At 44.3% G+C, this 11,306-nt stretch overlaps 1 protein-coding gene across 2 annotated transcripts in view; it reads left to right on the top strand.

Moving 5' to 3' along the window:
• Positions 1 to 1,085: 1,085 nt before the first annotated feature.
• The window catches only part of SHTN1 (shootin 1), a 53,116-nt gene continuing 42,895 nt past the window's right edge, over positions 1,086 to 11,306 (top strand). For both annotated transcript variants that reach the window (XM_058841805.1, XM_058841804.1), the window contains exons 1-2: positions 1,086 to 1,277; positions 8,043 to 8,095. In XM_058841805.1, the coding sequence (XP_058697788.1) occupies positions 1,220 to 1,277; positions 8,043 to 8,095 (111 nt within the window). In that variant the 5' untranslated portion in view covers positions 1,086 to 1,219. The remainder of the gene's footprint in view (positions 1,278 to 8,042; positions 8,096 to 11,306) is intronic.

Here is an 11,306-nt window from a genome sequence, read left to right as displayed (position 1 = left end):
TCTGGGCAAGGGATGCTCAGTGGAAAGCTGTGCTATGCAAGCTGTGCAAATGGGTGTATTAAAAATGCAGCAGAACACCAGCAGCTGTGTGGGGAGCGGAGCAGGAGGGCTCAATTCCAGCTCATGGGGGTCTGACACTGTGGGAAACCCTCTCCAGGGTCTGCAGAGGGACCTGGACAGGCTGATCGATGGGCCAAGACCGACAGCATGAGGTTCAACAAGGCCAAGTGCAGACTCCTGTGCTTTGGTTACGCCAACCCCTGCAGCAGAACACACCGGGGAAGAGTGGCTGGAAAGTGGCCCGGTGGAAATGGACCTGGGGGTGCTGGTCAACAGCCAAGAAGGCATCCTGGTCTGTATCAGGAATAGTGTGGCAGCAGGACCAGGACTTCCCCTGTGCTCGGCTCAAGTGAGACCACACCTTCTAAGTGCTGTGTCCAGTTCTGAGCCCCTCAAATCGGGAAGGACACTGAGGTGCTGGAGTGAGTCCAGGAAAGGGCAACAAAGCCGGTGGAGGGTCTGGAGTACATGTCCTGTGAGGAGAAGTTGTGGGAGCTGGGGGTGTTCAGCCTGGAGGATGCTCCAGGGAGAACTTGTCACTCTACAAGTCCCTGGAAAGAAGTTGAGCCAGATGGGGTCAGGTTCTGCTCCCAGAAAACCAGCGACAGGACAAGGGGGCACAGACTTAAGGCACGGGAGGTTTAGGTTGGACATTAGGAAGAATTTTTTCACGGAAAGGGTCGTTAGACCCTGGAACGGGCTGCCCAGGGATGTGGTGGAGTCACCATCCCTGGAGGTGTTCAAGGGAAGTCTGAACGCGGCACTTGGTGCCTTGGTGCGGTTGGCATGGATGCGTTCGGCCACGCGTTGGGCTCGATGACCTCAGAAGTCTATTGCAGCCCAAGTGATCTGCGACTCCGTGGGCAGCCAGGCCGGCCGGGCGCGGCCGGGACCCCCCGCTCCGAGCGCGTCCCGGCCGGCGGAGCTGCCCGCGGAGCTGCCCGCGGGCCGGGCGGCCGTGCCCGCACCCGCACATGCTCACTGGGGCGCCGCGGGAGTCTGGGCATGTGCAGAGCGGAGCGGGCCGGGCCGCTCGCCGCGCCCGCCGCGCCCCGGGGCTGCGGCCGCCGCCGCCCGCCCGCTGCCAGGTGAAGCCGCGCTCGCTGGGGCGGAGCGCAGCGGGGCAGCCGCCGGCCCGTGGCGGCGGCGGCGGGGCAAGATGAACAGCTCCGACGAGGAGAAGCAGCTGGAGCTCCTCGCCAGCCTGAAGGACCAAGGTAGGGGCGGGCGGCGCCGCCTCCGGCGCTGGAGAAAGCGGCTCCCCCCGCTCCGCCGCGGGCCCGGGCTCGGCCGGCGGGAGCGGCAGCCGCGGGGCGAGGGCTCCGCGCCCGGCGGGGGGACGGGGCGCGGCGGGGCGGGCGCGGCCTGGGCGTCCCCCGGCCCCGCTCCCAGGCCCCTCGCTCTGCCCGTGCAGAGGGAAATAATAAAAGCCTTAATGAAATAAAGCAGGGGAGTGGAACGTGTTGGCTCTTCCCCGTGTGGGCGCCCCCGCGGCTGCCTCGCCGCCCCGCAGGTGCCCGCTCTGGCTGAAGATGGGCTGGGCTGGAAGATCTCAGAGGGCTTTTCCAGCCCAGCTGACGAGTGGCTCTGCGAGCGCGGCCGTCGCGGGGGCCGATGGCGGAGGCGGGAGGCGGCGGTGCCTCAGCACATGGCCGGGGGTGCCTCGGCCCCGCTCCGTGCTGCCCTGGCGGGGAGCTGGCGCCTCAGAGCCCGCACGGCCGGACAGCTCCAGGCGTGACAGTCTGCCCTTGCCCTCCGAGGAGCTGAGCCTCATGTGGAGCTAAGCCAGGCTGTGCCTAACCTGCCAGTGTGTCCGCTCCGTGCTGCAGGGTCCGATCCTAACCCGACCCATGGAACACCTGCCAGCCCGGTCCCCACCAGCGAGCAGACTTGCCGCTGATAGCTCAGGGCTCGTCCTGATACGCTATCGGTCTCTGGAGCCCTTCAGTAGTTCCATCCTGGGCTGGTTTGGTGCCGTGTGGGAGTCACTTTAGGTGCTGTAGTAGAAAAGGCCAGAATTTCAGCGTGTTCAGTTTCATGAGTGCATAGTCTGACTCAGAAACTAGAACACTGTAATATTTAATCTTCTGCAAGAAGGCGCATGGAAGAGTTTGGGTGCTCATAAGCCATTTTTTAACTCCCCTGTAGTCAGTCTGTCCCTGAGCCAGGCTGATCCAGCGAAGTTGCAGCCTTGGTCAGTCAGGTAGGCACGTTCAAACCTTTGAAGATGTGTTTGAATTGTGAACGTCTTCCTGCACACCAAGTGTTCGGTGTTGCCTCCTGTGCCACAGCTCCATGTGCAGGAGGTGCGAAGGAGCCACGCTGGAATTCACATCTGGTAATTCCCAGAGCTGAGCTCTCCTGGTCTCCCGTGAGCCAGGGAGGGGCAATTTGGAAAGGACCTATTGGACAAACTTGTGTAAAAGAGTGAAATTACAGGGGTGTGATCAGTGGCCGTTTTTCTGTCATTCATTTTGACCATAAATGCGCTCCATCAGTTTTGGTGTATACTAGAAGCTTAAGCAAGTTTCATTTGGATATTAATGGATTATTTATGACCTGCTTTGTCATTTTTTTTGGTTTTTCCTGTATGCTCAGCTTTAGAAATTCATGATTACCATCAGCAGAAGATAAGATTCTGCCTTGGAAGGATTCATTAGGTGTAAAATGATAATCTTACAGCTGTGTGTTTTGATAATCTGAGACCGAAAAACAAGGCTCAAAATCTGGTTTTCTTCTGACTGACTGCTTCCCTCCAGTACTGTTGCCTCCAAGAGAGTATTTGTTGAAACGAAAATGATCAGTTGCAAAAAATATGTGTTTGTTTTATTCTTTAGAGGAAACCAAGCCTGTTGAAGTTGTTTAGAGCGGGGTTTCAGTTCTGCTCTCGGAAAGTCTTCTCCTGCAGTGAGCTGGGTATCCTTTAATGTCTAAGGAAATTTTACAGGACCAGAGGAATTAGTTCAAGGGAAAGTTACTGTAACTTGAGGACTGGCTGTCCCAGATCCACCTGAGCTGCTGAAATAGAAGCTGTACTTGGCAGACCCAGTCCTGTATGCCTCTCTTCTCGGGGGCTGTTCATCCTTAAGCACAGGAGTTTGTTGTTAGGCTAACATACTTCTGTGATTATGTGGCTGGTGAGAAACTTGTTTTATGTAGGCAAAAAATTAGTTAGTGGAAAAAAAAATTAAAATACTTTTCTGTTTTACATCTAAAACTATGCAAAAAATATGGTAGCACCCATAGTTGAATCAGTAGTTAAGTTGTGTTAACTGATGAGTCTGGTGCCTAGAGTGAAAACTCAAGCAGTGAAAAGGTAATGAGATAAATTAAATTCTTCTAATAGTAAAATAAAATATGTTGTTACTGTAGAAAAGTAAATTTGCTTACTCTTCATATACTGTAATTTGGAATAGATAGTGTCCCCTCCATTCTTATTGATAACTAAACAAGACTATTTTTGATACTAGCAACTTCCCTCAAGTAATTTTAGGATGGTCTGTTAAAGAGAGTCTCTTAATTTTCTTATTTATTGCTTCCAAATATAAATATCAGTATTATTTTGGAAATAAATACAGTTGGTGGAAGGATTTTCTGTATCTGAATAGTTGGGGTAATGGGTACACAGACTTGTCCTGTGTTTGTTTTGTTCAGAGTGGTGTACAGCTTCAGGTTCTTGTAACATTTTGCTGTGTAGTCAGATTTCTGAAAAATGCAAATGGATTTGGAGAGGTTTCAGGAAACATTCATTCAGTAGCCATTGCCTTGGTTTCATTTTCAGGATGTGTTTTTCTAGTCTTGAGAAACTTGCCTGGCAGCAGGTAAATGAACTGTCTGAGCAGTGGTGCCATAGGTAGAGGGGAAGGCAGCGTCTGTGGCTGGCTGCTGTCACATTTCAACTGCTGCTTATATTTCTACTGAGCAAGGGCAGGAGATTGAACCTGAGGCAGGTGTTTCGTAGCTGCCCACTCGATTCTCAGTGGCAGCTGTGAAGCTCTCTGGGGCTTGGGCAAATTTGCTTGGCTGTTTGGCAGAGCTCTGAGCAGCAGCAAGGACACTGAAGCCGTCTGTGTGCGAGATACTCTTATCTTTCAGCCATGCTGAATTTTCCAAGTCCTGTGTGTTAGACTCAGATACCTGATACTGATCATTCTTCAGCTTGCTCCATTACCAAGTTTAAGGTGAGCATCATGGAGAAACAAGATCTCTGTATTGATGATATTTGGGACTTGAAAGTGTTGTTTGAGTTTTAATCCTCAAATAGTTTTCTGAAATGTCATGGTTTAATAAAGCAGTTTCACCATAAATATTGCTATCACCTGACTGTACTTTAAGTGATGTTTCCAGTGATGCACACTTCTATTCAGCTGGCCCTTATATTCTTGTGGGTAAGACTTAAACAAAAAAAAAAAAAAAAAAAAAAAGCATTTTGTCAAAACTTTGTGTTGTTAGTGGTTGGTTGTAGAACCTGAGGAATGGTAGCAAACATGACTAACAGCTGAATCATAACAGTAGCTGATTACCTGCCTGGAAGATTGCCTTGTTTGTCTTTAGTTTTATTGGCACTGCTGGTACCTTGCCCTTAAAGACGGAGTCATCTTCTGCAATAGTCCCTTTTTTGTTCAGTTGGAAACAGGAGTCTGTGATCAAAGTGTCTGGAGTTACAAACTAGGTAAAATGACACTTCAGCACTGCCACTGTCACAGCCACATTTCTGGTCACTTTGCTAAATTACAGTGGTTAACAACTGCTGTTAACCACACATATATTAAAGGTATTCATATTGCCTGGATTTTTTTTCTTCATTTTTGAAAGGTCTAACTTTGCTCTGAGTTTGTTGGCTGGATTTGATGAAGTGTGATATTTCCAGTCTCTAGTCCCAAGCACTATGACTCTGTATACTTGTGTTTTTTTAAAAAATTATGATCTATTTGATCTCTTAAAGCTTTTTTCTTTTAATGTCAGCACCTTTGAGTAAGGGAACATCTTACATGTATCTTCTTAGGAGCAGAATATACTGCCAATCTGACAGCAAAATCTCAGAGCAGTACCTTTTAAATGTAAGCTATTGACAAGCTCCTAATGTGGTCTGACAAATTTATTTTACTTTGTGGCAGATGGGTAATTTTTATGGGCAGAGGAATTTCTTAGGGCACCTTGTTGGCTGCTGTCTTCCCCTCTGTAGTCACCTATAATTTATTTTTTAATTTATAGTCGTCTATAATTTATTTTTCCCCATGTGCCTGTGTGGATATCTTCATACCCAGCAGCCATTATTCCCCAGCAGAACCCATCCTGCTTGAGTGTATTAGAGTTCAGATGTTTCTCCCAGTACAATTTCTTGTGTTGAACCCTATCTTTTATTTTTTTTTCAGAAACTTTTAAAGGCAAATCTTTTGGTGTGAACTTAGTGGTTGGTCTTTATCAGGCAGTGGTGTGTTTAGTTTTCCTGCCCTGTTTTTTCAAGGAAGCTGTAAGACTGCAAGATGTAAATTTGGGGTTTAATTAAATTTACTTGTACACACTTTCACAGATCTGAGTGAAGTCAAGGCATATGGGAACATAGATGCAGGAGCTGACTTACAGTATTTGTACCTTATCTTTGTGTACTTACACAGGTGATTTTTATTTGTTTATTTTTTTAACAACTGTTAGGTAATTGAGCCGTCTAGGTTTCAGCTATTGCAACTGATACCTGACCAAAAGCTTGGTTTGCCCAAGTAAACTTTAGGCCTGCTAATAGGTTTGTGTATTGTGAGTCAAGATTTGGAGTCATTGTAAAATGATGAGTGTAATGCTGTCCCATACATTCCCCCTAACAAAAGGAGGTGTTAAAAATGCTACCCAGGCACTACTTGAAAATAATTTACACCTGGCTGGTGCCTTACTGTATCCTGTTGAAATATGATTAGTTGGATTTAGCTGAAGGGATCTTTTATCCTAAAACGGTGAACAAGGGAAAAATTGATCCCTTTTAGCTTTTTTTTTTATCTTTTTGACAGCACTTCACAGTCATGTGTGTTCTGTGCATGTAGGAGGCCACTGTTCAGGAGTTTTCACCACATTCTCGGCCTGATTCTTCCTATTCCCTGGACACTGGGAGGAGCAATGTGGTGGCAGCAATTCCATTAAAGCTTCTGGTGCTGACAGTGGTAATTCTGTCTCTAATGGGATATCCAAAAAGCCAGGTGTTAGTTTGCCACCAACAAAATATGACTTAATCAGGATAGCTTGTTTCATCCAGAGCAGAGGACTTCTTGCACCATCATCTCTCTCTCTTGCCTGTACCAGTAAAGACTTGCCTGGTCCGAGGTATGGAAGCAGAAGCAGTGGAGTGACACTTGCTTCCTTTGACAGCTCTACTTATTTTTTGAGTAAATAAGTAGATTTGAAATCCTCAAGTGGCATTACTTACTGATTTGGCATGGAATGGCTCTCAATTGACTTGAAGGCCACCCTGGTTTGCAAGATAAATACTAAAGTATATGCATGGAGCATTTTTGAAGTTTGGGGATTTTTTCTTTAATTTACATTTTTTGATAAGCAGCTTTAGGAAAGGGGTTGATTATTTTTTTAAATAAAAAAGTAAGAAGAGTCACCACCCCACTCTGTGTAAATGAAGGTGTCTTTTCTGTTGTTCATTGTGAATTATAGTCATTATATACTTTTACCCTTACGGCCTTGTTTTAGTAATAAGTGCTTTTTAGACATGGTAAGTACCTAATATATAAAACATCTAATTTAGATAATACTTACATTTTGTTAGCAAATTCAGGCTCAGGAGACACAGGTTCACAACTGAAAGTCAAAAGACTAAGTTATAATTAAAGGAGCTTCTGCATACAAAGTTACCTACTTAATTTAATACTGATAAAAGGCCTTGATGTGTTTCCAGGACAGTCCCCTCTGGCCAGCTGAGCTGTGGAGTGAGTAGCTGGTGGATAAGCCAGGTCACTCTTGTGAAGGAACATGCTGTGTTCACTCATGTTGGTTGTTTTGGGGTTTTACTCTTTTAAGAAAGAGCAGGGTTGGCTGAGAAAACATTTTGGGTGGGTTGAGAGCTCTAGCCCAGAATATTCTGTTATTTTCTCCTTCAGGGCTAATGATTCAGAGTTCTCCATTCATGGAGTGTGTGAAGAGAGCTGCCGAGGGTGGGGCAAATCTCTATTTACATTTTTCAGTCATTTGTAAAGTATCCAATGGCAAGAATGACTTTGCTTTAAAGGCGAGCAAACACAAGCAGTTTTCAAGTATGAAGAAACTCGAGTTGTGTCTGTTGGTACAGTTTTCATTCCCTTTCTTGCATCTGGATGGTAGAAGTCTCTTGCCTTATTTTCCTGAAGGGAGCAGGGAATAGCTTGGTGGTGGAGCAGTGACCAAGAGGTGTAGACAGCCTTTGAGCTCCTGTGTAGGAAATAAATTCGGTGCATGTGTGGTCTCGTGTTTGTTTATCTGTTGGTTTTTTGTTTGGTTTTTTTCTTGCTTTTTGGGCATGGGTGGTGGGTAGGAATTTTGGGTTCAGAAGGAGAAGTGGGGGCAAAGTAAAGGGATGGATAGGAGACCCTGGTTTTACTGGTGCACGGATCAGCTACTCTGCAGGTACCCATATATTGCACCAACCATGCTTTCTAGGATTGATCTGTAACCTGAGCCAGTGTGGGTTTAAAATGGTCACTGCAAACCAGTATATTCTCCTTGTAATTTTTGAACTCAATCAATAAGATTGTTTAACTCTACATTGACCAAAAATTGATTGTTTTGGGAGCTACCATCTTTTTCAGACACTTCCTAATTGCTTCAATTCTAGAAGGCTATCCAGTTCATAGGATATTAATAGGCTATTAATGAAGTTTATGACCCATGTTATTTTAGAAGTCTGTGTAGACAAACAGAAGTGTTTTCAATTTAATCAAATGGAGAGCTAATTTGCAAAGAAGTACTGCTATATTAACTTTTTTCTTTTTTTTTTTTTTCTTGTGTAGCTATTGGCGAATATGAAGAGCTTAGAGCAGAAAATAAGAAAAAAAAAGAAGAGGTTTGTATATATCAATAATTCATTTAATACTGAAATGCTAAATACTAGATACCTTGTGGACTGTGGAAGATTGTTGACTGCTTTTTTGAGTTCACTGTTGCATGCTAATACTAAATATTACTTGTATGTATGTTTTAAGGAGCAATGAATGCAGCTCTCACAACTGTTCTGTTTGTCCCACTCCAGAAGAGTTCCTGTAAATATATTTTAAGTGATTGCTGCTCTGCCAAGTTTTCCTGTGATTACAGTGGGAGCATAGACCAAGTCACGTGTTCAGATAAAATTGTTTCTCTTTGATCTAAGTCTTGTTTTATTATGCCTTCATTTGCACAGGGGACTTAATTACTGAAATGAGTAAAAGAGAACGACTTCCCTCAGCTTCTGAACATGCAGAGTGTAGGAATATGGTTTCTCAAGGTAGGGAGGAATGCAGGGGAGTCAGTGCTACGCTGTATTGTAACCAAAATTCTCCTTTCTTCAGTGTGAGCTGAAGATGTAAGAAACCTGTTAGTTTTTCAAATTCCTGTTAGCTGCCAAGACGTGTAGGTTTAATTCAGATTCTTCTGAAATCTTTTTGGAAGGGTTATTTTTAGATACAAATGTTTCAATTCAAGGCTGAATTGAGAAGATCTTGTCCTTAACTCTCTTCTTATTGTTAAAGAAAATTTGAAACTTATGTTCACTTATGATTTGGCAAAGATTATGTGTATTTCTACTGAGGTGAGCATATTGTGCTTCATTCCCTCCTGTCTTCTGACCTCCTTGTCCTTTTCACTTTGGTTATTGTTGCATTCCTGTTCTGCTGTCCTTCACCAATGTCCTGGATATCCCGGGAAATCTGTCCTCTGTCTTTGCTGTTTGGAAGAAATGTTCAGAAGAAAATGAGAATAAAACTGAGTTACACCAAGATTCCGTCCAGCCCAGAATGCTGTCTCTGGCAGCAGAAGGGGAAGGGTGTGTAGGAGCATGTTTGACACCTGGGCAGGTTTCTCTTGCAGTCTCCAAACCATTTGCAGCCTGGGAGTGATTTCAGCATCCTGCCCTGCACTGTTCTCTTCCTTTAGTTTGTGCCATGCTGGCTGTTGGCTTCTGTCACACTTGGGGAGTGCCCTGCCAGGGCATGTGTACATCCCATGAAAAACAGGCTCCTGGCTTTGCCCTGAACCCTAGTCATGTCAGCTTTGGTGTTTATTCAGCAAAGCTTTGTTCAGTTTGGGAAGGGAGGAATGGGGAGACTTCCCTGAGCTACATTTTTATTTAAGTTTTTTTTCTTCAAAGGGAATTTAAATGAAAAATTTTATTTCTGAAATTGAGATTGAATGAGATGTTCTGAGCTTGTTTCTTCCATTCTTCTCTTCTTGCCTCCTTGCTCCTCTCACAAGACTTCTTTCCTATAGCTGCATATCTCTAGCTATTCCTGTGTGTTTCATCTGGAGGCTGCTTTGAACTTTTTCAGAATACTTGCGTAACACCCGAAAGTCCTCCAAGCCTGAGTGCGTGAGGATTGCGTTCCCAGCTGAGCAAATCAGTTAGCCACGTGCTCAGAGCTGGATTTTCAGTTGTTATGCAAGTTTTCTCCCTTCATAAACTCCATCCTGCAAATTGATGTGCTTGTGTAAGCAGTTCATGGTTCATTGTTCAAGCGCTTGGACTCAAGTGGTTAAGTGTGAGGCTTTAAGTGCATTTCTCCCACAAAAAAATTTAAAAAAAAATCTACTGATACAGAGTTCATGGTTATATTTTTTTCCAGTGCCAATACTGGAAGAAACTATTCCTTGTGTTATGGCAGGGCAGAGTAATCCTAAAGGTCCATACCATCTCTTGCTTTGTATCTTAGTTTGTGCTTTGCAGGATCAAACCTGCTACTGGAAAAATGTAGCACAGGCTTTGTCTGCCTGTGGGTCTGGGAAGTTGTGGGTGATTTCTGTTCCAGTTTCTGGCACCGTCTGTCACTGTGAATGTCAGCAAATGGCCTCTGTATCAACTGTGGTCACATAATTACATCAACAGGAGAATGAGAAGTTGATTTTTTTAGCAGGTGTCTTGCAGACTGTGTGTGGAAGGTGCCACAGAAGAATTAAATAGCAGTCTTGTGTGTATGTGCTTTTGGTAGACTTGATGGAAAACTTTTCTAAGTCACTGCTGTACTTGCATGGCTCTGAAAGATGAGCTGTGCATACAGAAATTGTCCTAATTTCCATTAGACATACGGAACTTAGTGGATAATGGGCAGCTAACTTAAGATATAATTTAAATTTTTGAAAATCTATGCTCTTTGTTCCATATTTTTTCTTAAAATTAGGAAGTAAATTGACTTTTACGTGGGTTACTTTGTTCAAAGCACTGCTGCTTTAAAGGGATGCTAATAACCATGAAAATTCAACAGCAAAATACAAGATCTTTGATCCACAGTGTCTCTTCCTCATTGTCTTGCCAAGCTGCCAATTTGGAGACCACTGGTGAAGCTTCTAACAACATTTCCCCAGACATTTTTTGTTCATGTTTTTAAATACTTTTAGAAACAATGGAGCCAAAATTATTTTGGCACATTACATCTCTTAGGTCACCTTTTTTATTGATGTAGCCAACAAAACATTCATACCAGCCCCCCCAAAAATGGATAACTAACGTTCAGCTGCACACAAATGTGGGCAACTTAATATGCAGTTCTGACATATTCAAGAGTCAGATCATGAATAAATATTTGACTACTTGCTAATCAGACAGAAATGACTCTGAACGCTGGTTTTGACAGTGTTTTGTCATGCTGCCAGTAGGGAAAAAAAAAACCAAGACAGCTATCCCAAACAGTAGGTGTAATAGTGTATCTCTGATACATCATTCATGGTGTTTGCTCTGTTAAAGCACACGGATGGAGTGGATTCTATGTTTTGTCACCAAGTGGGAATGGGGAAGGGGTTCTGCCTTGACCTGCTCATTGTTCCTCTGAGTATTGCAGATGTCATTGGATACTTTAGAGCGCTGCACCAAACTCATAATTTTAGAGCAAGCATTAAATCTGCATACATTTCACAGTCTGTGTAAATGGGAAAGAATTGTGTCTTGTGTTGCTTAGCAATGGTTTAATTGACTATATGACTACTACGTGGACTTCTTGCATCTTAATATCTGGACTGAACAATCTCCCTGTTGTTTTTGCCCTTTGAAGGCCTTTTACAGAAGTCTGTAGGAGCTTATGTGCAAAATAGTT

The sequence above is a fragment of the Poecile atricapillus genome, chromosome 6, assembly GCF_030490865.1.
Source record: "Poecile atricapillus isolate bPoeAtr1 chromosome 6, bPoeAtr1.hap1, whole genome shotgun sequence".
Taxonomy (NCBI): Eukaryota; Metazoa; Chordata; class Aves; order Passeriformes; family Paridae; genus Poecile; species Poecile atricapillus.
This window is presented reverse-complemented; position numbering and strand designations above follow the sequence as displayed.